The following is a 27,602-nucleotide window of genomic DNA, read 5'->3' as shown; positions in this document are numbered from 1 at the left end:
GAAGAGGCAGACAGTTCCAGGGAAGAGATAGGGTGGGAAGACCCTGCAACCCAAACCCCATGTCCTTGCACCACAAGTAACTCACACACCAGGTGAACCCAGGAACCCAAATCAGCACCCCCATCATGACCTGAGGACACAGCCCTGCCTTCATCCTCTGACTCAGAGAAGTCCCATGAGGACTTGCCAGTTCTCCTAGCAGAGGCTCCTCAGTACCACTGAAGCCAATGCATACAAAATTGGGCAAAGCCTCTTTAAGAATCTGAGCCTTCCCTAGAGAAAGGGTGGGATCAATTCTTTCTACCTAGGCATTCATAATAAAAACTGGCAGTCTGCTCCAAGAAGCTACTGGAGCAATATTCCTCGGTTGCTGGACCAAGCTCTTGTTGGGTCTTTCCTGGAGCTAGCTGAGGTCCTGATCCCTTTCCCCTTGGAGCTGTCGGAGGTCTGTGTCCCTCTTGGATCCCTGGCTTGGCCTAGGACAGGATACTCTGTTATGATACAGGGACCTTTGAATAAATGATCCCAGGGGTGTAGGGACAATGGATCAAGGAGGGATGACAGTCCCTGGACCACTGGAGTTGAGGAGGGGGCACCAAGGCATCCCCTTGCCCCTCTCCAAGATACCCTCTTGCCTCCTCTTGCACCCAGCTGGCGAACAAAGTATTTGCTGGCTGAGAGTGTGAGGTGCACCCCACTCCTGCCCAGCCAGTGCTTTGTTCCAGCACTGGCTGATTGGGGGCTTTTTTCCCTTCCTTGTTCCCAGTGAGGCAGGGAAAGAAACCCCCACCAGTTAGCACGATGCAGCAGAGAATCAGGAGAGGGTCCAAACAGGCCTCTTCCAGGTAGTGACCATGCCCCATGTGTCGTTATTGCCTCTATTACTGATCACATAGCACGTCTGTTAAGGTATCAGCCTGAGGTTCCAGTTTCCCAGCGTTGTGGAACTTAAGCCAAAATAATATAGCCTCAACCAGGCAGTTTTTTTTTAAACTTTCTAACAACTGTTCTTATACATATATACACTTTCTGTTGCTAAGAATTTACAGACACTAAAACACACTTAGATACTTAGGATTGGTCACAGGAATACAGGTGTTTCTGTTTGGTAATGAGGATTATTATTATTTTGCATTCCTCTATTTGAAACCCCATCTGAAAATGTGGCATTTCTGCCTAAGAAGAAAAGCTTCCTACAGCCATGTATTGTACAGCTCAAATTCCTAAACTAACATGTCAGCAAGCAGACAGGAAGGAAGCAGATTTTAAAAGTGAAACAAGCTACATTGTTCCTTTTTTCTTCTTGGTTATACAACCAAAGGAGGCTGGAAACATCAAGCAGTCATGGCAGGTACATGTTACGTTAACCTTTCTTTCTTTTTTAATTAGCAAGACTTCTGTCTTCCTGTTAGTTGGGTAACATATAGCAGTGCCTACAATTTCTAAATGCACATGTACTTATCTGTTCTAGTCAGATGTGGAGGGTGGGGCTGGGAGGTTGTGGAAGTAAACTATAAATCAACCATATAGCACATGTTGTGATTTGATGCTCCTAAAACTTTGCTAAATCTTACTTGGCTTTCAGTTTGTTTCTGAGCACAGCTCAAGATGTACTACACCAAGCACAGCTACAGTGGGGACATGGATGCCCAGGAGCTGCCAGCTGCCTCCTCCACCCACATTGGACGCTGTGCTCCAAATCACATTAGAAGCCACACTGGTACCCCGATTTCAGTGAGAACAGGCCCCTTTAAGGAAGGCTGGTTCTCACAGGCACCCAGCCTCATTGAGCCAGTATTGTGATGTCACCTGGCTACATCAGCTCAGTCACTCTTGAACTCTGTGACAAAGGTGGGCGGTGCTGGGGGCTGCGAAGGCAGACAGTGGTGGGAGTGATGGAGGGTGACCATCCTCAAATCATATCCCAGGGTCAGCTCCAACCTTGTTATGCCCCTGACTCAAGGCTGGTCTTCACCCACGAAACTCCGTAGGACTTGAGACCACAGGATATCTAACATATTGCTTGCTTCCGTAACCCCATCTTCCCACTTAGCAGCTCCCTGATTGTGGGGAAAATTGGGGGAAGTTCAATCAACTCTTAGGAAAACAGAAAGCAACTATTGCTCTCCCCGCTCCCCCCCCCCACATTCTTCTCTTGATTAAATCTTTCCCCACTTGTCTCATCTCTCAGATCCTCACTGATTATCTGTGTACGGTACCTCCAAATCTTCTCTTCCATATCTCTCAAGATTAAAAAATAATCTCTACTGGAGCTTTTCCACACAGGGGCTTTACCCCAAATCTCCTCCAGAAGGCATACTGTATGTTCTTACTACAACCCGATTCCCGCCAAGGTCAGTTCCACGTCTTTGGAAGCACCCCATACACAAATTGGGCTTTTCCTTCTAGATTTCAGCTCATCCCGGTTTATATCAGAGTTTTTAAAATGCTATTTTCCAGCAAGGTTTCCTGGAAAATCCAATGCAAAGCGCTGACATCAGCCTTTACATTTACATGGTCAGAGCAAGTCATGCCAATGGAATGCAAAAACAATACTGCCTAGTGGCCTTGCCTTCCTTTGGCTTTGCCTGAGGCAAGGAGTTGTAAACCCAGTTTTCAGGCTTTTTGCTCTTTGAAAGTTTTTGGAAGAGAGAGATCTGGGAGGAAGATCTGCAGTCTTTTGAAGAAATGAACATTTCCTTGCATGCCATCCAAGCTGGGATGGGGCACATGCTGGGGAATAGAAAGCCATGGCTGATGGCTAACAGGCAGTCAAATCCACAAACCAATTAAGCAGAGGTGTGTTTGTGTGTGTGGACTTCAACTGAGTCAGATTAGGGTGCTTTAATAACTAAACCTTTTTGGAAAAGGGAGACATGGTGTCCCACCTCCTCTAGGAAGCCATTGGCCAAAAGGAAAACATGAGCTGAGTGTGCACCTACACCAGTGGTGGAGCGGGACCACCGGTGGCCTGTGTGGGGCCGCTGCAGCGGCTCCACTAACCCCGCCCTTACGTCTGACATCAGACACTGGGATAGCCACGCCCGTGTCTGACGTCAGGTGCGGGGGCATGATCTAGCTCCCAAACGGAGCTTTGAGGCTCCGTTCGGGATGGGGAGTGCAGTTTAACTCCCAAAGGGGCCGTATGGCCCCTTCGGCAGTTAAACTAAGGCCAGCGCAGCCCAGGAGCGGCTCTTCCCTGCTTTTTGCACGGAAGAGGGTGCAAAAAGCAGCCCTGCGAAAGCAGCACCAGCCTTTTAACTCCTGAAGGGGTCGTGCAGCCCCTTCAGGAGTTAGTTAGGCTGGCACTGGGTTCGCAGTGCGCAGCCAGGAGTGGCTCTTCCCTGGGAAGAGCCACTCCTGACTGGCACTGCGAACGCAGCACCAGCTTTAGTTTAGCCTTAGCCTTAGTTTAGCTCCCGAAGGGGCGCACGGTCCCCGTGTCTGATGTCAGATGCGGGGGGCGTGTCGGGACAGTGAAGCATGGCCCGATTGGGCGCGGCCCGGGTTCTTTGAACCTGTTTGCCCAATGGTGGCTCCGCCCCCGACCTACACAAAATAAACCTCACAGTGGGTCACTTCCCTAATGCTGCGAGTTTCATTTGAAGTGGCTGCCTTCACTGGATACTCCGAGAGCTGGAAGTCCTGCGTGGGAAAGCTCCAGCAGCCCCACCAGACCAGAACAACCTGTGTCCTCTTATTCCACTAGGGGGCTACACTCACAGGGTTACACAAGCTATTCACAGATTCTGAGAGTACACAACGATACAGTGCAAAATTGTTCATGTTTACTCTGTTCTACTGAGTTTAATGGGTCTTATTTCCTAATAGGATTGTAGCCATGCAACACAATCCTATACAGGTTTGTTCAAAGGTAAGTCCTCTGAGTTAAATGAGACTTATTCCCAAGTAAGTATACACAAGATTGAAGCCTTGGATTTTCAAGCCTGTCTGGAAGACAGCTAGTATTCAGGTATATTTATGCCTCCTGTATATGTGAGAAGCAGCCATTCATATACAGATGCTTTCTCTTTGTAAGGTCCAATATTTTTACTTCCACTAAACAAACTACTTTAGAAAGTATTGTGCGCTGCTAAATGAAGCATGCACACAGCCTTGTTCAGATTAGGACAGCCCTTAGCCTAAACTGTTGCCAGCCACAGGTAAAACAAAACATTATTCTAATGTACTGTTATCTGATTTGACTGGATATTTATCTTTGCCAGGTCATACTGCCTCCTATGGTGAAATATTGAATGTTGATACCACGGGGGCTTCTCTTGAAACTGGGAAACAAGAAGGTTTGAGTTATGGTGGTAAGAGGATTACTTTTCTCCATAGTTGACTGTAGATGAGAGTTGTTAACTGATCAATGCTAATCAAAGTATGTCTTCTCGTGAAAGAATAAAAATGATAGCTTAGGGAAAACTTTGGTCAACAGAGTGACCCAACAACCCTTGCCTTTATGTATATTAAGAACAAAGTAGTTTGGACTGAGAGGATTAGAGGCCATTCTACACATGACACTGATCACATTGAACTGCCAGCATGTAACCACTTGCTCTTCACTGATGTAATAATGTCAGAGGCGCTCTTACCCCTGGACTTCGGGGCCAAAGTCCAGGGCCTCAGCACCCCCTGGGGCCCCCCAAAATTGTCTTTAGTCTGTTCTCGGTGGTGTGGTTTGTGTCCTCAAGAACCTACATGTTAAAAAATGATGCTTAACTTGGGGGTAGAGGGTGAGGTAGGGTCTCCAAAGGCCTTTTGGTCCAGACTCCAAAATTACCTAGGTGCACCTCTGCATGATGTGTAGTAACAATAAACAATTCCTACTGTAATCATAAGGGACATTTGTATGCCAAAGGGTGCACATTCCCTGAAGGGGGCTGCTGGTGATGTGGGAATGCTCCACCTAAGAGAAAATAGGTGTTTACTAATGCTGTATGTTATGGCAGTGGCAGCAGCAAGTCATGTGGAACTGTTCTCCATAGTACAGGGGTTCTCAGATGTGGGTCTCCAGATACGAATATGACAAATATATACCGCTTTTCAGATGTTGCAGGACTATGGCTGAAGCCATTGTGGCTGGGGATTAGTAGTCCAGCAACATCTGGGGACTCAAAATTGAGAAACCCTGGCATAGTAAGTATGATGTTATACTACTGTAACACTCCTTGGGTGACTATTTTGAGTTGGAGATGGACATCATGAAATCAGCACAGGATGATTTTCTTTCTTTCTTTTTATAGTGATTAGGCATTTGAAAGCTCTATCTGTACATAAAAATTATGATACTCACCATCAACTGGATCAAATTCAGTCATACCTCTGGGACTTGTCTAAATACCAGTTGCAATATAATTTTTAGACCCATCTTGAAATAGTTCAATTTGTTCTCTGGAGTATATTCTGACAAGTAGTTTCATCTTGTTTCCCTTCCTGTAGTAATATGGTGGGAGTTTTTGTTCCTGCCTTCTCATCTGGTGCCACTAGTTACTATACTACTGAAGCTGAATTGCGACTGTCCTGTTTATTAGCACAAAATGTCAGCTCAACCATATGCAATTTAAGTGCACTTTTCATGCATTTGAAAATGTTTAAAATATTGTTTTCATCAGGGGTTACAGCTTCAGAAACTATTGCAGAGAGAGACCTAAAGAATCTGGAGAAATATAAAGCAAAGATTAAGCATGTCAGTAAAGAAACTGGTATTGATGCAGCTGTGATCGCTGCTATAATCTCTCGAGAATCTCATGCTGGAACTGTCCTGAAGGATGGCTGGGGAGACAAGGGAAATGGATTTGGCTTGATGCAGGTAAAGTCCCAATACTCAGTAATAATACCAAAGCTAGATAACGCACCCTGGGGTTAAGGGGGTCTTCATAAGTACTAATCATCTCCAGTCAAAAACAAAAACAAACTCTCATAATTGCATTTGTTCACATTTCTCTCATTACTCTTATCACTCCCCTTTGCTCTCTGTCAGTAGAGGAGATGGCAATGTTCAGATTTACCATTAATATTCTAAATGGATTGAGTCCCATGTATTTGATGGACCATCTGCTGCTATGTGACTAACTGCATATTTAAGACCTTTTGCCCCATATGCCAACACTAGTAAATTGCAGTTAGTGAGCATGTAGGACAGAACCTTCCTAAAATGGAACTCCTTTCCATAGGATATTTATGTTGCCCCTCCTTTCCTGGTCTTTAGGCATCTGCTTAAGTCCTGCTTGTTTCAGGATGCCTTTGACGTTTGATGAGTTGGGTGCTCTTCTCTTGGTTTTAAAAATTGTAACATGATTTTGATGCTGTCTTCTTATATCTTCTGTGGAGTTATTATGTACTTGTATCTGGGACAAAGTTATAGGACTTGCCCTGTAACAAAAAAGTGAACTTGGGCCCCTGCCCGCCCACCTCTTGATGAATCTCAAGATCAGTTCAATGAGTGGAGGCCTTTACACCATTTGCTGGAAATTCAGAGAAGAACTTTGTTTAACGACATGTCGAGCTCTCAAAATGGAGACACACCGGAAAAGGAAGCTACAAGGCTAATGTAGTAATACTGCTGTCATTAGGCAAACAACCTCAGGAGAAGTAGTTTAGTCCAATCACAGAGCATAGCATTAGTGGCCAGTCAGAGAACTAGTTCACAGTTTCATTGAATACAGCAACGTATTAACTGTGTGCAAAAGGAAAAACCCAAATATGGTTATTACATTCATTTCAGCACTTCCGTTCATTGCCAGCTCCTGATGTGCACAGGCCAGAAACAGCCTGTTTTTCCTTCATCAGTCCACCCTTTGAAGCTTATGGTGCTAACCATTTAGCTTCACAACCCAGTCTCTGCTTCAGTGCAGTCCCACCTCAACCACTCTAACTTTTTCTCCTGAATCTTCATCAAAGCATTCATCCTCTTTGCCTCCCTTTCTTGGGAATTGTTACCCAGTGTGCAGATCAATGTAAAATAGCATCTCGAAAATGCAAAACAGACGTATAAGAGTATAATTATCAGGAGAATAATAAAACAAATTTTTAAAACCTTCCAGCCCTAGTGGCAGCCTGGTGAATAACATCAGCATCAGTAACGATCAGACCTTTCTCAGTAATATATAAACAGCAGCTGGAATTCACCAACTTACAAACCCCTCCTCTGGAGGCCAGCATATAATCAAGGGCAATAACATTATCCAGGACCATTTGTCCCACAGAGTCATCCTCTTCCTGTAAAACACTGAAAGCATGGGCAGTAGCATTCAGAACTAGATCCATTTCACCAGAAATATTAGCTACAGCTTTTTCCAGATCAGACACTTCAATTCCTGGGAGGAAGGCCTGAACGGCTCTGGGGAACCTAGTGCTTCTGGTGATTAATGGATTATCTGCTCTAGGGAATATATGACGATGATAAGAAGTATCATTAATGGACTCATGGATGGTTACATTAGGTAACAGGTACCTCAGAAGTTTGTTTATTCATTTTATTGTTGAATTTATATACCACCTGTCATTAAAAACAATCCCAAGCCAGTTTACAAAAATTAAAAAGCATAATTAAAATGACAGTTAAATGTATTAAGCTAAAAATAGGACAACAAATCTGATTTAAAATATATAAAATACAAACATAAAAACTGTACACGGTTCACTAGAAAGACTTTCACCAAACATTTCCGCACATCCAGAACTGACCTGGGGAGCCTCAAGTAGAACTGATGCCTTTCACTCTCCACCTTTTCTTCAGAGAAAAGGGAGGAAAGAACCAAGAGCAAGCTGCTGTTCAGCTGAATGCCCGCACCCACATGGGTCCAGGGACATTTGTTCCCCCTTGTTCAATTATAACTATGTCCCCGTTTGTATCTTGTCTTTAATTACATTGTTGCAGAATGTCTCTGATTAGATGACTTTTCACACCTTCTGTATTTAGAATAGCCTTTAGCTTGGCGAGGAAACTGCAGGGTGTGCAAAGCTCCAGTTTTAGAGAATATATCACTATATGAGTTTGGGTTCACTAGGGTGCTGCATTTACAATATTCAAGATAAGAACTTGAAAGAGTACTACTAAAAAACCACTGCTGCTAAAGATTATGGCATAAAAATAGGATTACAAAGAAGTTAATATGAAAAATGATTGACTGTAGTCTTAACAGCCATATTTAAAAGTTACCTAAGAATCAGGTTCAGGTGCTGAAAAGGTTCAGGTGCTGTTTAGAACCTATAATAAGATTTCTCATCAACAAAATAACTTGGAGAAATAAATTAGCATTCCAGTCTCTTCTAACAGAAAACTGGCACATCTATCTTCTCTATATATCTTCCTCTAAGGCATACCTGTGGCTGATCCCATGCGTGACAGCTCTCGCAAATGTTCCGGTGAGAGAGAGTTGCTGGAAGGGCAGCTGTGGCCGAGGAGGGAGAGAGGTCAAGGAAGAGACATTGAGCAATGGGATCTGTCACCGCTGAGTCTCCTTGTGAGGAGGACGACTGAGCCGGGGCATAAGAGTGCACTGAGAGCCATCTGTGCAGGCTGGAAGGGAAGCCCCGGCTTGGCCATCCTCCTCGTGAGGAGACTCAGTGACAGATGCCATTGCTCCATGTCTGAGAGGAGACTGGCTGGAGGGGGTGAGTGAACAATAACGTCCTAGAGCACAGATGCTCTGCATGGGATAAGCTAGTATAACCTATTATTCCTTCTTTTGATGTACTGTTACTACAACTCGGACACATAATTTACCCTTTTCATGTAGATATAAATCTTTTTACCAAGCCTTATGCCCGAGGAACAGGGGACAGCTAGTTAGTACAGCAGAAAAATACCAGCATGAAGTTTCAGATGAAAAGGTTACAGATAAGATCATTCATTGGTTTCTAGGCCAGAGTTGAATCAAATGCCTAAAAGAAAGAAGGGGTGATTTTATTCTTGTATTCATTATAATATTGTTAGCTGTTTTGAGGCTACAAGACAAAAAGTGACAATTTTAAAATACTTTGCAATTTAAAGCTGGGATTTTTTGCTTGTCACTTTATAAAGCAGCTGAACGTGGGTGACACTATATAACGTAAACCCCGGACTAGGACCAGGGAGACCCGAGTTCAAATCCCCATTCAGCCATGAGACTTGCTGGGTGACTCTGGGCCAGTCACTTCTCTCTCAGCCTAACCTACTTCACAGGGTTGTTGTGAAGAGAAACAAGCATGTAGTACACCGCTCTGAGCTTCTTGGAGGAAGAGTGGGATATAAATATGATGATGATGATGATGATGATGATGGTTGACCACTTGACTCGTGTTGTGCTGGTGCAAGAAACTGCAAGTACTTAATAAATTTGCAGAAGTTGAGTTCCATAATATTGAGCAACGTTTAGTGGAAGACTTTCTCTGAGACACAAAGTCATGCAGTGTGTAGGGCAACCTGTTGCGCAATGCACTGTATAATGCAACATTGTTTGCTAGTGCAAGAACTAATCTGGAATAGACTTCTTTGTGCAACATCATTGTGCTATGACCTTATGCTAGCACAACAGCATTATACTAGTGCAACACTAGTCTGAATGTAGGCCAATAAAATCTTACAAAATATTTGAAATGTTTCTTCTAGGTTGATAAAAGATTCCATAAACCAGTTGGTACATGGGATAGTGAAGAACACATTACACAGGGTACCCAAATTCTACAATGCATGATAAAGGACATACAAAAGAAATTCCCACTGTGGACTAAAGAACAACAGCTCAAAGGTATGAATCTTGCAGTTCCAAATTAGTTTAAGCCCGACAAAGTGGGACCTACAAGGATTTTATGGTGGGAGGTAAAGGCTGGGCAAGTGAGCTTTCCCTCAGTTTCCTCCCCCACATCAAGCAAGGGCATCTGGGCAGGGAGACGATCAACAGTGCCAGACCTCCTCATGCCATGGGTGCATGATATCATTGTATTAATATACCTGTGAAGAGTGAATTCCAATCAAGGACACTTCTTGTAGCTGTTTATCTCTGGAAAATAACAGAAGCAATTCACTTGAGATCAGGTGACAGTTGCCATATTAATGCCACCCCCCTACCCCAGCCATATGATAATACTTTATCCAAGATAGCTGATGATAAGCAATTGGCTCTTTATATCTAGACTAGTTAGTGGTAAGGTTTGTGTGTGGTTTGAGAAAAGTAATATTCCATATATACAGGTTCACTAAAATATACAAACTTTTGTTCAGCTGTATCCTGTGTCTATAATACTGATTCATTTCTCCAATAGGGAAACACTGTTATTGGAAACGCATCCTTGTAAATGTCATTCAGGTTGTAATCATATGCTCACTCTCTTGTAATTAAGTTCTTTTGAACTTAGGGGGCCTTAAAATTCAACACATTAATGCAAAGGAATTAGTGCCATTTGGCATGGCCTGGTATTAACCAGCCCCATGATTAGAGAAGCTTTACCGCTGCCATCAAGTGGAAAACTTTATCCCCTGGCTGCCTCCACTAAACAGCCCACCAGACCTCTGCCTTGTACCCCAACTTGGGTAATATGGTGTGGCAAAAAGCAAGGTGGGGCAGGGAACACAACCTAGAAACCACACCAGATCTGAATTATACCAGATATAATTTTACTTGAAGAATAGAATAAGAGTAATCAAATTCTAGCAACTGTTTTTGAAATTTGTGTTAAAGTAAAATAATCATAACAGCAAACAACTAAACATGGGAGAAGCACATCCAACTATAGTATTCTGAACTGAACCCCAATAGACAATCTCACCAGCAGCTCCCTTAGTCAGCTTTTACTTCTCCAGCACTTGTTTCTTCATACAATGCTGTCTCCCTTTGCTCTCTCTACTAAACTATGCCCTTTTATCTCCCATAACTCTTTCCCCCCACTTCTCAAATAGTCCATCAGGAGGGTAGGTTTTATTAGACCTTTTGTCTACTTTAACTATTTGTTTTGGGCTTCAATAACTCCCAAACTCCAAACTTCATAGAGGTTATATTAGCAATTTGAATATTTTGTAAATTATAAATGTATTATTTTAAAAGTTAAGCTGGTCTAAGGACCGTAATAAATTTATTTACTTACTCCCAAACTAAACTTCTAACCTTTCCCTCGTTTTTGGCTTAGTCAGGGAAACTTACCAATTGGAACTTTTTACCTTTGTATAGACAATCAAAGAAAGAAAAACAACTTTTGTACAGACAAGGACAACAAGAAAATTAACCTTTTCTTTTCTATCATGAAGCCATTTTACAACACAAAATGGGGGACTTAGCCCAGTCTTCCACACGTGTAAACGGATTGTAGCATGGAGACTTTTATCCAGTGATGCTGTCATTCATCAAGCAGAAAAGGAAAATATTGCATCCTTGGTACACATAGCTAGCTTCCCTTTCAATCAACACTGCTAAACACTCTAATTTCTCCCACATCACAAAAATGAGAATCCTAGAAGAGAGTCAAATTGTATTTTAATGGGAGAGATGCAGATGAAAGAAGCATGCTTTTAATGTGACTTTGTTTTTATTATAGGTGGAATTTCAGCCTATAATGCAGGAACTAAAAATGTCCACACCTATGAAAAGATGGATATAGGCACAACAAAGAATGATTATGCCAATGATGTTGCTGCGAGAGCTAAGTTTTACAAGAGAAATGGATACTAATAAATGCTTTCAAATCTTTCATTACTTAATGGTTTAACACAAATATGCAAGCTCCTTTGTCCCAACTTAATTCATAACATAGCCTTCTTTTTTCCCTTAACTGTTTAAGTTGGACCACCTTTTAAAGTAAATGTGGATTTCTGTCTTACAGCAGTATTACTGAACTGGGGTTTTTAACCTATTCATGACCAGCAATCATAGTGGCAGCTAAAGTGTATTAATTGCTTGCAAATAACAAACTGGAATAAGTGCTAGTTATCTGTCTTGTATGGATTAGCATTAATTTTACATGTACTTGAACACAAATTGTTGTTTAAATCATGACCTCAAACTAGCAACAAGATGGTTAGATCTCCATAATTTTAAACAAACTTAATGGTGGATTAGACTGTGAACCAGGAAGTGCCTGGTTCAAATGTTGCCTTTGCTTATAATTCATTAGAGTGACCTTATGCAAGCCAGTATTGTCTTAGCTTTAGTTCCCCATGTACAGTCTCCGGACAGTAATGCTGTGTGGCTTCAATAATACATGTGCTTTGAACACCAAGTACTACAGATATGTTAAGTATGTTTGATGCTGTGTAATAAACTTGTATTTCACAATACACTGAGAGAAAAGTATTCAAAATGTGTTCTCAAACAATGGCTTGTTGGGTTATGTCCTTAAAACCAAAGGTCATAAGAACAGCCCTGCTGGATCAGGCCCAAGGCCCATCTAGTCCAGCATCCTGTTTCGCACAGTGGCCCACCAGATGCCACTGGAAGCTACAGGCATGAGTTGAGGGCATGCCTTCTCTCCTGCTTTTACTCCCCTGCAACTGGTACTCAGAGTACCAGAGTATCCTGCCTCTGAGGCTGGAGGTGGCCTATAGCTCTCAGGACTATAGTCTACTAGCCATTGACAGACCTCTCCTCCATGGTTATTCAAACCCTTCTTAAAGCCATCCAGGTTGCTGACTGTCACCACATCTTTTGGCAGATAATACCACAAGTTGATTTTGCATTGTGTGAAAAAGTACTTCTGTTTGTTGGTCGTAAATTTCCTGGCAATCAGTTCCATGGGATGACCCCTGGTTCTAGCGTTATGTGAGAGGGAGAAAAATTTCTCTCTATCCACTTGATGTATGATTTTACAGACCTCTATCATGTCACCCCGCAGTCGTCTTTTTTCTAAACTAAGAAGCCCCAGGTGTTGTAGCCTTGCCTCATAAGGAAAGTGCTCTAGGCCCCTGATCATCTTGGTTGCCCTCTTCTGCACCTTTTCCAGTTCTACAATGTCCTTTTTTAGATGTGGTGACTAGAACTGTTCGCAGTACTCCAGGTGTGGCCGCACCAAAGTTTTGTATAAGGGCATTATAATATTAGCTGTTTAATTTTCAATCCCTTTCCTAAAGATCTCTAGCATGGAATTGGCCTTTTTCACAGCTGCTGCACATTGAGTCAACACTTTCAACGAGCTGTCCACCACAACCCCAAGATCCCTCTCCTGGTCAGTCACCAACAGCTCAGATTCCATCAGCGTATACTTGAAGTAGGGATTTTTCCTCCCAATGTGCATCACTTTACACTTGCCAAAATTGGACCCAGGGGCGTAGCAAGGTTGGAGTGGGCCAAGAGACAAGATTTTAAAATGGCCCCCGCCTCTCACTGAAGCTCAGCTCATGAAGTAAAGAAATCTTAAATGAGGCTGAATAGTGGTAACAAAAAGCATAGTAAAGTTCTCTCTCTCTCTCTTCCCCCCCACCATGTGCCACAATAGATCATCATCCTAAATTATTTTTTAAACATTTTGTAAATTGTGGACTATGCAAGTCATTTAATGGTACTAGAGAAAGACATGCTGTTCTGGTAGCTCCAGGTCTTAACACTCACATCAGTTTCGGAGGATGAATACAACTGAAGGAAGCCAGGCAGGTGCGCAGCTGTGGGAGTCAGTCATGTGACTTGCCTCTGGCCTCCCCCCCAAGGCAGTGGGCCCCCAGACAACTGTCTCCCCTTGCCCTATTAAAGTTACACCCGATTGAACCGCATTTGCCATTTTGTCACCCATTCACCCAGTTTGGAGAGATCCTTTTGAAGTGCCTCACAATCCATTTTGGATTTCACTACCTGAAAGAGTTTGGTATCATCCGCAAATTTGGCCACCTCGCTGCTTACCCCTATTTCTAGATCATTTATGAATAAATTAAAATGCACTCATCCCAGTACAGATCCATTGTGAAAACTCTCCATTTATCCCTACCCTGCGTTTCCTGTCTTTCAACCAGTTAGCAATTCAAACGTGTACTTGTCCCCTTATCCCATGTCTGCTAAGTTTTCTCAAGAGTCTTTGATGAGAAACTTTGTCAAAAGTTTTTTGGAAGTCCAGGTATATTATGTCAACTGATCACCTTTATCCACACACTTGTTGACAGTCTCAAAGAACTCCAAAAGGTTCATGAGGCAAGATTTACCTTTGTAGAAACCATGCTGGTTCTCCCCCAGCAGAACCTGTTCTTCTCTGTGCTTAACAACTGCATGCTTTGCATCAAATTTGCATGGAACAGACATTAAGCTAATCAGTCTGTAATTTCCCAGATCGCCTCTGGATCCCTTTTTGAAAATCAGTATTACATTTGCTACTTTCCAGTCCTCCAGTACAGAGCCTGATTGTAGGGATAACAAATATATTTTTGCAAGAGGTTGGTTGGCAATTTCACATTTGTGTTCTCCATCTCTTGGATGGATGCCATCTAGCCCTGGCAATTTGCTAGTTTAATTTTTCCCGATAGTTTAGATCATCATCTCTCGTCACTTTTCTCTGACTCAGTTCTTTAGCCTCTGTCCCCGAAAAGCCTGGTTCAGGAACAGGTATATGCTCAGTATCCTCTGCCATGAAGACAGAGGCAAAGAACTCATTTAGCTTCTCTGCAACCTCCATATTCTCCTTAATAAGAGGAAGAGCTGGACATCAGGAAATCTCTCACAGAATGTCTTAGGACCATTTCAGGCAACCATGGTGCATGACAGCTACAGGAAAAAACGAGCAAATTTGCTCTCAACACAGATTTGGGTTTTTGCAAACCACAAACGTCAGAATTCAAGCACAACACAGGTTCACCCTAGAGTGGGAGCCTGAATGCAGTAAGCTGATTTATACTGGTATGTCTTACTGTTCATTTTTCACACTTGTATCGCACTTTCACATCATGCCCCTCAAGTAGCTTGCAGGATGATCTCTCATGTTCTTTTCACAAACACTCCATAGAGAGGTTAGGCTATGAGACAGCAGGATGTTTACTCAAAAGCAGAAGTAGGAATTTGAACCCAGAGCCTGTCAACCCCAGCACCATATCTAGTATACTTCTCAGCTCCGAGTACCACTTTCCCTTCTCTCACCTCTGTAAATGTCTAGAAAGCACTTTTAAGAGAGCCTGGCAAAGCAGAGGGGGACTGCTGTGCAAAAGGGATTTGCCTTTAAAACAAATCTGCAGCAGAGCCTGGCAGAGGCAGGAGGAACTACAGAAGCAGCAGCTGCCCATGCTGAACCCACCTTCCCCAGCAGGACCCTCACAGAGGTAACGACCACAGCTGCTGTAGCAGTCAGTCTCCGCAGACCTCCCAGGGGTTCCTTAAGCAGCGACCATGCCAAGGAACACACCACCAGCCCCCTCGCCAACCTTTGCTTATCTGCTGCAGTTGCAAGAGCAGCTGGCTGAAGTCACTTCCTCAAGCCATGCCCCTCTTGCTGTCTCTGGGAGGGGATCAAGGCAACAGGCAGGACAGAAATACCAACCATTCTCCCCTGCACAAAAGGGCACAATTTAGGAAAACCCACCTAACTACTTCTGCATCCCACCGGTGGTAAACATAGGAACATAGGAAACTGCCATATACTGAGTCAGACCATTGGTCTATCTAGCTCAGTATTGTCTTCACAGACTGGCAGCGGCTTCTCCAAGGTTGCAGGCAGGAATCACTCTCAGCCCTATATTGGAGAAGCCAGGGAGGGAACTTGAAACCTTCTGCTCTTCCCAGAGCGGCTTCATCCCTTGAGGGGAAGATCTTGCAGTGCTCACACATCAAGTCTCCCATTCATATGCAACCAGGGCAGACCCTGCTTAGCTATGGGGACAAGTCATGCTTGCTACCACAAGACCAGCTCTCCTCTCCTACATGTATCACTGGTTGGGAACCACTATCCCAGAATAGTCATGTGCACGGACCGGTTCGGAGGCCATTCTAAAGGCCTCCAGACCGGTCCGGGCACGGGGTGGTTTTGGTTCGGGTGGGGGGTTCCACACAAAACAGGGGGGGCTTTACTCACCCCTTCCATTAAAGTGCCGTATTTTTTCTAGTAATCCGGCGGCAGGGTGCCGCCCGCTTCAATCTCTTCTCGGTGGTCCTCTTATCCATAATCGGGGCGGCAGGGTCGCTCCCAGTCCCTGCCGCCCCTTCAAGCTGTCCCCCTCGGCTGGCGGCCGCCCCCTGAAGCTTCCCAGAGTTCCCCCGCCGCCCCCTTCTTTCAAAATCTGCCCCCATTATAAAGAGGACGGCAGGAGAACTCCCTGCCGTCCCCTTCCCCCTTGCCGGCTAGGCTGCAAATGGCTTCCTAGAAGCCATTTGCAGCCTAGCCGGCAAGGCAAGCGGACGGCAGGGAGTTCTCCCGCCGCCCGCTCGCTAAAGTAAAGTAAGCGCTTACTTTACTTTAGCGAGCGGGCGGCGGGAGAACTCCCTGCCGTCCGCTTGCCTTGCCGGCTAGGCTGCAAATGGCTTCTAGGAAGCCTTTCGCGCAGGCGCGCAAAAGGCTTCCTAGAAGCCATTTGCAGCCTAGCCGGCAAGGGGGAAGGGGACAGCAGGGAGTTCTCCTGCCGTCCTCTTTATAATGGGGGCAGATTTTGAAAGAAGGGGGCGGCGGGGGAACTCTGGGAAGCTTCAGGGGGCGGCCGCCAGCCGAGGGGGACAGCTTGAAGGGGCGGCAGGGACTGGGAGCGACCCTGCCGCCCCGATTATGGATAAGAGGACCACCGAGAAGAGATTGAAGCGGGCGGCACCCTGCCGCCGGATTACTAGAAAAAATATGGCACTTTAATGGAAGGGGTGAGTAAAGCCCCCCCTGTTTTGTGTGGAACCCCCCACCCCAGTGCCGGACCGCAGCTCCGCGGTTCCGTGCACACCCCTATCCCAGAACGTAGAAAAGGGAGTCCCCATTAGGCTTGTGCACGAAGTTGCTTCGGCACCAGTGGAGGTAGTCCTTAAAGGGCGGGGGAGGGTGCACTCACCCCTCCTGCCACATTTCCCTCGTGGGCGCTCCATTATTTTAAGCCCTTCGGGGCATCAGCGTTCCTCTCTGCCACCCTGTTGTCGTCATCAGCCAGAATTGGCCTGAAGTAGTAAGTGTGCATGCGCCCATTGCGTGCGCGCATGCACACGCAACGGGCGGTTGCTACTTCCGGCCGATGACGGCAACGGGGCGGCAGGGAGGAATGCTGCCGCCCTGAGGGGCTTAAAAATAATGGGAGCGCCGGTTGGGGAAATGCAGCGGTAGAGGTGAGTGCACCCTCCCCCGCCCTTTAAAGACTACCCCTGCCGGTGCCGAAGCGCCAAAACAGCATGGTGTAGTGGTTAGAGTGCTGTACTAGGACCGGGGAGACCCGAGTTCAAATACCCATTCAGCCATGAGACTTGCTGGGTGACTCTGGGCCAGTCGCTTCTCTCACAGCCTAACCTACTTCACAGGGTTGATGTCAGGAGAAACTCAAGTATGTAGAACCCCGCTCTGGGCTCCTTGGAGGAACAGCGGGATATAAATGTAATAAATAAATAAATAGGCCCCTGGAGCCATTATGAAGGCCTCCGAAACGTTTCGGGCACAAGCCTAGTCCCCATCTTAGCCAGTGATCTCTATGAATCAATTGTATATCTTAAAATATGTTCTAAGTCTTCTACAATAGCATAGGGTTCTTCAGCAGACATGTCAATGCAGAAAGGGGCCCCTAGTGGTTGAAAGTCTGAGAGCTACTGTAACAGGTGCTTTCAGCAGGCAAGCTGTAGAAGCACAAATTATCACAGATCTAGATAATTATGTTTGATGGAACAGTTTTGTTTTCTCAATATTGGTTGTAGCCATTTTGGATTAAGATGCATAGAGCACTGAAAACATATTCCAATTGATACTTAAAATCAGTTACCCATAGGTGATCATACTACAAAACAACTTTACGTTTAAGATTACATTTATTGTATAAACATTTACTACATACTATGAAGAATCAATTGTTTTCTGTTCCGCTGGTTTTAGGTGACGGCGAATTATTAGTTCACCGGTGCTGGTGTTAATGTAGGTATCAGACATTTCCTCTTCAGTTGGAATTCCATGGGGTAGCTTTAGTGGTTTTATTCTACAGATGGAGAAAAAGGGCATTTTAAGAAAATGTTTTCTACAAAAGCTATTACTGTAACTAAGGAGTGGAATCTATCTGGGGAAACAACTTTTTAATTCCAAAACTGGCAGCATATTTAGATAACATTCTTATCCCTAAATTTAGGCATCCATTTACTCTTGCCCACCTAAACGCCCTTCCAACGGCTGTTAGGGATGGTAGATATAAAGAGATTCCGTTTAATTTAAGGATTTGCCCCTGTGGGATGGGTGCTGTAGAAACTAGGGGTGTGCACGGAACCGCACAGCTGCAGTCCAGCACTGTGGAGGGGGTTCCTTTAAGGGCGGGGAGGGTTTACTTACCCCTCCTGCCACTTGTCCCCCTCCAGCGCTCGTATTTACTGTAGAAATTGGGGCGGCAGGATACCTCCCTGCCGCCCCTTCTTGCTGCTCAATGCAAAAGGCTCCGACAAGCCTTCAGTGCACGCGCACACCGCGTGCAAGCTTCATGTCTCCCCGACGCCGGCGGCCGGAGGCCCGCTCTACCCGCCGGCAGGGGCCGAGGCCGGTATCCTGCCGCCCCAATTTCTACAGTAAATACGAGCGCTGGAGGGGGCAAAGCGGCAGGAGGGGTAAGTAAACCCTCCCCACCCTTAAAGGAACCCCCTCCACCCAGACCGGCCAGGTCCGAACCGGTCCAGAGGCCTTTACAATGGCCTCTGGACCAGTCCGGACCCATCCCTAGTAGAAACTACTCCTCATACTATTTTATATTGTAAATTTTATAGCGATGCTCGTTTAAAACTAATTACTCCTCTTTTGGGGAAGTTTCCAAGTCACTCTGATGAATTTTATTTTAAAGTTTTTGTTACCTAACTTTTGTAAAGAGATCACTTTCAATGTGGCTAGGTTTTGCTACATTGCTTGTATTATATGCTCTAGTCTTATGTAATGTTTTTTGTTGTTCAGTCTGATATAAGATCATAATAAAGTTTATCTATCTATTACTGTAAAATACTGCAGGCAAGATAAGTTAACAAACCTTATTAGATGTTTAATGACTTTCAGTTTTGAATTCACAGAAGGGATGTTTTTGTGCACTGTGGGCTCATGTCTCTGTAGATAAACAAATTAAAAATCACTTAAAAACATCTATACATACAAAACTTGTGAAAATATCTATGTGAATCTGCTGCTCTTAAACATGATAAAAATCGTGAAACATGACCAATGAAAGCTTATTTAATAAACATCAAGATCAAATTATGCAAAAAGAATTTACAAGGGTTAACTGCAAATACAGAAAAAGAATCCCAATCAATGTGAACATTATCCATGCCCTAAGTGTCTTTCTGCAAAACAGCACAGAATATAGTTTGTGTTGTGCTAAAATCAATTAAGCTTGTATGTGTGCTAACATCTTAATTCCCCATGACTAAATAGCAATGCTAAAATCTACAATCTAGACTAGTTAATTCTGTCTAAGCATCATTGAAATCAATGAGACAAGCAAGCCATGACTAACTATGTGGTTGCTGCCCTGTGTGTTAATGGATTCATTACTTGATTTATCAGGATGCCTCTGAGTACCAGTTGCAGGGGAGTAACAGCAGGAGAGAGGGCATGCCCTCAACTTCTGCCTGTGGCTTCCAGTAGCATCTGGTGGGCCACTGTGTGAAACAGGATGCTGGACTAGATGGGCCTTGGGCCTGATCCAGCAGGGCTGTTATGTTCTTAAGGATCAAAGCTGTTGGATTTTAACACCCCAATACAGCAATGGAGAGTGTCAAACATCAAAGTAGGCTCCTTTGAACATACTCCCCTTCCTCTATCCACAGTTCAAAGAGAATATATGTGCACACGTTTTATTTAGCTTCCTCTCAGAAATCATCTATCTATACATATCATTCTCTAAGGCGTATCTGTGGCTAATCCCATGTGTGGCAGCTCTCGCGAGAGTTCGCGAGCAGAAGCACTGTGGTGATTGGGCAGTGGAGATTCCATATGCAGATAAGGAGGAGGAGCCTATAAGAGCAGAAGCAACACGGTGACATATCATTCTCTAAGGCGTATCTGTGGCTAATCCCATGTGTGGCAGCTCTCGCGAGAGTTCGCGAGCAGAAGCACTGTGGTGATTGGGCAGTGGGGATTCTATATGCAGATAGGGAGGAGGAGCCTGTGATGGTTAAGGACAGTTGGAATGCAACTGTTACTGCTTGGAAGATGTTCTTGACTGTAGAGGAGAGGAATGAATACACACACACAAAAATATATAAATAAAAGGATAGTGGGCAGGGGTCTGCGAAGAGAGGGGTCAAGAGGGAGGAAAGACCCCTTCAGGAGAAGGAAGCTGCCATTGTGTGAATTAGATGAGCAAACAAGATGAACAAGATCTGTTAACTCAGGAAGGGAAAGAGAGAAAGAAAGCAGGGAGAGGAAGAAAGACAGAGGGGAAGAGTGAGTGCAGTGAGAGAGAAAGGGAGAAAAAGAAGAGAGGGAAAGAGAGATAGAAGGGTGAGGGACAAGCCTGAGCCTGTAAGTAACATAGGGGAATGAGTGGCCACGGCAGCAGTGGCAGCAAAGAAGGGCCCAATCAACCACTGCTGCTGTTTGGGGCTACTGAGACCATTGGCGGAGGGAGGGAGGGAGGCAGGCAGGCAGGCAAGAGACAGACCTAGGCCTGTCAGGAACAAGCGGCCATGGCGGCAGCGGCAGCGAGGAAGGGCCTGTTTAACTGCTGCTGCTGCGGAGAGGTCTCTGGGGATAGGAGACTGCCGCTTGGCCAATAGGCATCAGCAACGCTGCAGTCAATTCTGGTTTTTCATTGTGCGTTAAGAGTGTAGCTCAGTTTATATTTGGGGTTTTTAAAAAAAATCTACTTTTTGCGCCAGTTTTGGGGGGCAACTTCAAACTTGCAGTAAAGCCTTGAAATAAACCATGGCAAAGTCTGCATACTTGGAACGTTCATAGTGGCCAACTACCCATGTACCACCAGCAGTTCCTAATTAATTTGCTCTTGTGCTCAAATCTCCAAATTGCTTTTTAACTCAGAAAAAGCCCTTTTAAAGCTACAGCTAAAGATGTGTGGGGGTGGGGTGAGAGGAAATTAGATTCATAGGTTCCAGAATCAAGTTTTTAAAACCCAAATGACCAGAGATTTGAAATATTTCCAGGCTTGATTAAAAAAAACAACAACACCTGAAATAAAATTGTTTCCATATAAGCAAAAGGTAGAGCGCACAAACCACTTTATAGCTATTTACTTATAATTCATGGGTATGAGTCTTCTAGAATAGGTATGAATATTACACAGTGGTTCATTCAATTTAATACCTTGCCTTCAATGAGGTTATTCATGCTATACCTAGAGCACCTCCAAAATGTCTGTCCAAACTTTTGATCTCTGAAGCTATCACCATTTTTGCAACTATCTAAAAGTGCAGTCCTGTGCATACTCATCTTTAATTAAGTCCCATCTAAATTAATGGGACTTACTTCTAAGTAACTATGCATAGAACTGGGCCACATATGTTAATGTCAAAACATAGAAAACTAATTCCCCTAGACTTCTTCCTCGAACAGGGGAAAATAAATAAATAAATAAATAAAAATAGTGAATGGATTAAATACCTTTTCTATTCCAAGAGTTTTGATCAAATCCTTTTCCCAATAAGGACGCCCTTTCCCACTTTTGATCCTGGTAACAACATGCAGTTTATGAGGCTGTTGTGGATCACCCCCATATTTTTCATGGTCCCCAGGCTGTGGCTCAAATACCTAAAGCAAGTTCAAGAAAAGTAAGCTTGTATTATACTGTCATTATCAAACAACACAGATTAGTAGTCATTAAAAATGTGATGTTTAGCAATGGTAACAGGATGAATAAAAGTAAATATAAACATTTTACAGAAACAGATCCATATCAAAACTTATTTCTACAAATATAATGAAGGCAAACTTCTATATCACTGCTCTGGTTCTGAAAACGTCTCAGACTTCAAGATATAGAACTAGCTCCTATCCCACTCCCAAATACATGCTGACTGAGGGGGTCTGGCTGGTGCCAAGTACCAATGCATGGGACCCATCTAGCTGGCTAGCACTTTCTTCACTAGCCAACTGGGTGTTTCTCTTTCAATTTAACTATAAATTAAGAGCCAATGTTTATAGTAGTTATGTGTGGCAGAGAATTCCTCCAGACAGTCGTGGAGGAAACTAATTATCTAGACCAATTTCAAACTGGTTTTCGGGTGGGCTATAGGGTGGAGACTGCCTTGGTGGATGCTCTCCAATGGGGAATTGACAGAGGGAGTGCGACTCTGTTGATCCTTTTGGATATCTTGGTGGCTTTCAATATTATAGATCATAGTATATTTCTGGACTGTCTGAGAGGGTTGGGAGTAGGAGGGACTGCTTTGTAGTGGTTCTACTCCTACCTCCCGGGTAAGGCATGTTCCAGATGGTGTTGCTTGGAGACTATTCTTCAAAAACATGAACTTTTATATGGCAGCCCCCAGGGCTCCATACTGTCTCCAATGCTCTTTAATATCAACATGAAACCACTGGGAGAGATCATCAGGAGATTTGGTGCAGGGTATCATCAGTATACTCATGACACCCAATTCTATTTCTCCACATCAACATAGGAACATACATAGGAAGCTGCCTTATACAGAGTCAGACCATTTATCCATCTCGCTTTGGCCGATACACCAACTGCATCTGTTTCTTTAGATAAACAACCTCAGAACAGTAGTACATATGCTGGTAACCTCCAGACTTGACTACTGCAAGTCAATATGCAATATGTGGCGTAGCCTTTATATGTAGTCCGGAAACTGCAGTTGGTACAGAATGCAGCAGCCAGACTGGTCTCTGGGTCATCTTGGAAAGACCACATTAGTCCTATATTAAAAGAACTACACTGGCTACCAATAAGTTTCTGGGCAAAAAATGAGGTGCTGGTTATAACCTATCAAGCCCTAAACAGGTTAGGCCCATGGTATTTAAGAGAATGTATTCTTCATTACGAGCCCCATTGCCCACTGAGATCATCTGGAGAGGTTCGTCAGCAGTTGCCACCAGCTCATCTGGAGGCTACACAGGGATGGGCCTTCTCTGTTGCCACCGTGAGACTCTGGAATGTGCTCTCTGCTGAAATAAGAACTTTACCATCTTTGACAATTTTTAAAAAAATCTTTAAAGACACATTTATTCACCCAAGCTTTTTAACTAGACTTGAAGTTTTAAATTATTTTAAAGGTTTTAGTTTGCTGTAAACTGCTAAGAGATGGAAATTTGGGACAGTGTACAAATATAATAAATAATGTGTACATAGAATCCTATATATGTTCACCTTGAGGTAAGCCCCACTGAACACTTGAGGTAAGCCCCACTGAAACCTACTTCTGAATCAATATGCACAGAACTGCATATTGTAAATGGCAAACCAGGGAACAGAAATCACTTTAACATAGCAGGTTGACTATGTAAATTTAAATAATAAAGCACACATACTGAACATTTTCTTGTATAGTCTAAGTAGTATCTCCAGAAGCCCATTTATGAGTATCAAAGGGAAACAAAGTCAGGTTCTTTAACACAAGACTTACGTATTCAGGAATTCTTGGTTTTGTGACTTTTTGTCTAACCCATGTTCTCCAGGTGGCTGACTCCACTTGGTTTTTTGCAAGATTCTGAAGAAGCAGGGAGGAGACCACACATTGTTTCAAAGGCTTAATATAAATAACATGCACTTTATAAATTAACTGTTGATCCTGAACTGGTCTGTAACTGAACATTGGCCTAACCTGAGTAAACACACCTTTCTGTCTGATTCTTGGATCCTTTATTTCTCCCTTATTATTTTATTTTGCCTTTAAATCAGGCATCTAGTTTTCCGAGAGTACTGAATACAGAGTCAGTAATAGAAATATGCTTGTGTAGCAGATTAAACCCTTTGTCTCAGAGCAAGCTCATGTGAGGGGAAGAAAAATGCTGAATCATCCCTGCTGAGCTTTCTGGCTCAGGCTTCTCCTAAAACTTTCCTGTAATTTTTGGTAGGTTCTAGAGGCTGCTGCCGCCACCGGCGCCAGCTTATCGACAAAGTTTAATCCCACCACCCCGGGCTTGGGGTGGAATCCCAGGGAACCTCTTTCTCTTGCTATTGGAAAAGTACACAAAAATCCTCCATGTACAAGTCTACATGTGAGAAAACTGGTAGTTGCCGAACGTCTGAGGAAGTTGTTGCACCAGAGTAAGGCCCCCTTCCAGCCCCCACCACTTTCTCCAGAGTTAAAAACGCCTACTCAGAGAGGCTTGTAAAAGAAAAGAACAAAAAGAAAAACAGTTTTATTCAAATGCCACAGACTGCTTCCATCTGAGGCTTTCCCAGCTTTTAGTTACAGGTAAAAATACTTAGTAGGTTACAAGAATACTTCAAAAAGCACCCCGAATAATGTTGGGGTGGCACACTTTAAAAATCATGGTTACCCAGTTGCAAGGAACAAGTATGTAGGAAAATACAAAAGCACCTTTAAAAGTTTACAGAGTCTTTTGCAATGCTCTGCCTGGATGGGCGAAAGCTAGTGTTTCTAAGTTTAGTTACATTACAAGTGAACAATCATAGAACAGTTTCAGGGATATACAAAGCACACACCAAAGAAACAGAAAGTCTAGTGCAAAATCTGACTAAACAAACTTTCCCTAGCTTAAACTGCCTGAAGCCAAAGCCCTGGCTTCCTTTGTCTTGAATTCACCAAATCCTGAATGAGAATTCAAGCCCCTGCAGTTGTATCTTCCAAGAACTGCAGCCATCCTCCCTGGCCACATGTATTCCTCTCTGCACCCCCAGCTTCTTCTCTCACAAAGAAAAAACTCCTTCCTCCCAATGGCTCTGGAATGCACTCCCTGCTGAAATAAGAGCATCTCTTTCTCTGTTTGCTTTTAGGAGGACCTTGAAGATGTACCTGTTTTCCCAGGCTTTTAATTGAAATTGGAATTTTAATGTGTCTTTTTATTGTGATTTTATCTGTTTTTATGAATTCTAAATGTTTTATGTTATATATTATGTTTTATTCTGTATACCGCCTAGAGATTTCAATGCTAGGCAGTATAAAAATGCAATAAATAAATAAACATCTCCCTAGGTCCCACCCACCTGGTGTGCTGATTGGCTGAGCCTTGGAGTTCACCCACCTGTCAGCACAGTGTTCACTTCCGGTTAACTCTTTAGGGGAGGGGTTGCTGATCACTAGGGATGTGCACAAACCTGTTCGGAGGCCCTTTTACAGGTTTGAACACGGGGCCAGTTCGAAATTCAACGGAGATGAGATGCCGCTTTAAGGGCGGGGGAGAGTGCACTTACCCTTCCCGCTGCTTTTCGCGCACAGGCGCTCATTGCTGTTAAAAGCCTTTGGGGTGGCAGCGCACCTCCCTGCAGCCCTGTTGCACTCCTCGGCCAGAAGTGGCTGGAAATACTGGGCGTGCATGCGCCGATTACATGCACATGCCCCTGCCACCTTTGAACCACCCAGCCGCGGTTCCGTGCACATCCCTACAACTTGCTTTTAGGGTTGTGCCTGAAACGTTTTAGTGCATTTGATGTATATTTCTTCTTTTTTTCATCAAACATTCAAATAATGAACGAACTTTTATAATTAACTTGTAATTAACCAAAGCTGCAGAGAACTGGTTCCTTACAAAGAACTGTAAATGCAAAACGCAAGGACCCAAACCATCCTGGTCGCATCAGCCCCATTCAGATTTTTTAAAAGCACCACTGTATCTGTGGATAGCAGTGCAAACAGGTCAGAAGTCCCATCCCCAGTCTGTCAGTCATTAGCGCTCCCCACCACTATACTTAGAGCAGGGTTTGTCTAATACAGAAGTGCCCTATATACTATGGTGGGCACGTCTATGATTGTGAGGCTAAATTGTCCCTACCTCGCAATCACTGAAGCACCCACCATCACAGACAGGGCACTTTCCTATTCAGATAATCTCCGCTTTAAGCTTGAGTGAAGGGAAGCAACAGTGACTGATGAGTCAGGAGAGGACTTCCAACCCATTTGCACTGGTGTACACAGTTACAGTGTGCAACTCGAGGAATACCTGTACATATGTGTTTTTATGTGACTGTACATGCATTCATTTAAAAATGAACCTGAGTACAAGGCATCTCAAATGCATGGTACAGTTAGGAAGCACACACTGTACCTGCAGTGGGAGAGCAAGGTCAGAGGGAACCCATGTTCAGTAAAAGAACATTTCTCTCCTGCACCAAGTTATCACCATATTTTCTACAGCACCACTGGTTTTTGCACTTTAGTTTTTGGCACCACCACTGCCAACAATACAAAGCCACCCCACAGAGCCCCCACACACATACAGCACCTTACTGACTCGCTCCTCCCACCAGCCACCCCTTTGCTGCTTGTGAGCCGTGCCACTGCTCCTCCTACCTGCTGCCACTTATGAAGCCTTGCCACCATTGCTACAGCTGCTCCCTTGCTGCCCTTCCTCCCACCCACTACTCACAAATCTCTGCCACCGTTGCTGTTGCTCTTCTTGCCATTGCTGTAGCTCCTCTTGCCTGCCGCTCCACTTCTGCTTGCAAGTTGGGGCCATCTGGCTTCCTACCAGCATGCAAGCTGGCTGGGATATAGAGAGTGTATTTGCACCAGGGTGGATTTGATTTAAATCAAACTGATTTAAATCACGATTTAAATCACTAGCAGGGTGGATAAAAATCAATGATTTTTTTGATTTAAATCCGATTTTTTTGATTTTTTTAAAAAAAAAATCATTGGTTTTTATCCACCGTGCTAGTGATTTAAATCGTGATTTAAATCAGTTTGATTTAAATCAAATCCACCCTGATTTACACCCTCTGTTGCCATTTTCCCAGCCAGCTCTTGTGGGCAAGCATGTAGATACTCTCGAGAGAAAACCACCCAGCTACCCCCTCCCCGCAAAAACCAGGCATGACATGACATGGCCACAGCAGTGGAAGGAGATGACTCCCGGGGGTCGAGGCCCGTTTTCACAAGACACCTGGCTATGTCAGTGTATACCCGTGTTCAACATAATTCTACCTGCGTACGAGTATGTCGCTCTGTACACGCATTCTATGAATACAGAGCATAACGTGGGAATATCTGCTAGGCGTTCTTTCCCTTAAGCCCGTACATTGGAGAACCGGGCTGTAGTTGCTCAGCAGCGAAGCACTGCAGAAGTGCTTCGGAGCACAGTCCCATGGACTTCTTCCTATCTTCCTGCCATTCAAACCGGGTTCCGGGCCTAAGACAACCGCCATGTACAAAAGAGAACTGAAGCGGACAGTTCCTGTACCCAAGCACAGCACTCTTTTAACGCAACAACACGCCGCCTTTCCAGCCACAGACACTTTTCACTCACCTGCCAGATAACAGAGGAATTGCCCCACGCGACCCGGCTTAACAACATTGCACGCCCCGCCATCTTAAACCCCGACACCAGGGACAGAGAGCCCGGCTTTCTACAGGCTAAACGGCAGCCTCGCTTGGATCGTCCAATCACAAAACACACCCTCATCTATTTCCGCCGGAAAG

At 44.2% G+C, this 27,602-nt stretch overlaps 2 protein-coding genes across 3 annotated transcripts; one reads left to right on the top strand and one right to left on the bottom strand.

Moving 5' to 3' along the window:
• The first annotated feature begins 1,310 nt into the window (after nt 1-1,310).
• Nucleotides 1,311-12,258, top strand: LOC128349445 (lysozyme g-like). 2 transcript variants are annotated; one of them, XM_053305739.1, is made up of 5 exons: nt 1,311-1,351; nt 4,227-4,316; nt 5,619-5,815; nt 9,599-9,737; nt 11,518-12,258. In XM_053305739.1, the coding sequence occupies exons 1-5, from the start codon at nt 1,345-1,347 to the stop codon at nt 11,649-11,651; spliced, it is 567 nt and encodes a 188-aa protein (XP_053161714.1). In that variant the 5' UTR covers nt 1,311-1,344; the 3' UTR covers nt 11,652-12,258. The 2 variants fall into 2 exon arrangements, with proteins under 2 accessions (XP_053161714.1, XP_053161713.1); XM_053305738.1 differs by lacking the exon at nt 1,311-1,351 and adding an exon at nt 1,860-2,354.
• MRPL30 (mitochondrial ribosomal protein L30) lies at nt 7,435-27,590 on the bottom strand. The gene is made up of 7 exons (XM_053305737.1): nt 27,430-27,590; nt 23,625-23,708; nt 21,643-21,789; nt 19,055-19,128; nt 17,894-18,031; nt 9,941-9,989; nt 7,435-8,892 (listed from the first exon to the last, which is right to left on the bottom strand). Coding segments are annotated over exons 1-6 (600 nt in total). The 5' UTR covers nt 27,586-27,590; the 3' UTR covers nt 7,435-8,892; nt 9,941-9,988.
• Nucleotides 27,591-27,602: the final 12 nt, after the last annotated feature.

The sequence above is a fragment of the Hemicordylus capensis genome, chromosome 3 (assembly GCF_027244095.1).
Source record: "Hemicordylus capensis ecotype Gifberg chromosome 3, rHemCap1.1.pri, whole genome shotgun sequence".
Lineage (NCBI taxonomy): Eukaryota > Metazoa > Chordata > Lepidosauria > Squamata > Cordylidae > Hemicordylus > Hemicordylus capensis.
Note: the sequence above shows the minus strand (reverse complement) of the source record. Positions and strands in the feature narration are given on the sequence as shown.

Bases quoted from the DNA above. Each gene is read 5' to 3' on its own strand.
- LOC128349445 (XM_053305738.1), top strand. From the start codon at position 2,324: ATGTTCTTACTACAACCCGATTCCCGCCAAG. The intron at 2,355-4,226 runs GTCAGTTCCACG...TATCTTTGCCAG, and splicing joins ACAACCCGATTCCCGCCAAG to GTCATACTGCCTCCTATGGT. The intron at 9,738-11,517 runs GTATGAATCTTG...TTTTTATTATAG, and splicing joins TAAAGAACAACAGCTCAAAG to GTGGAATTTCAGCCTATAAT.
- MRPL30 (XM_053305737.1), bottom strand. From the start codon at position 27,585: ATGAGGGTGTGTTTTGTGATTGGACGATCCAAGCGAGGCTGCCGTTTA. The intron at 21,790-23,624 runs GTAAGTCTTGTG...AACTTGCTTTAG, and splicing joins AACCAAGAATTCCTGAATAC to GTATTTGAGCCACAGCCTGG. The intron at 18,032-19,054 runs GTTTGTTAACTT...CTCCATCTGTAG, and splicing joins GTCATTAAACATCTAATAAG to AATAAAACCACTAAAGCTAC.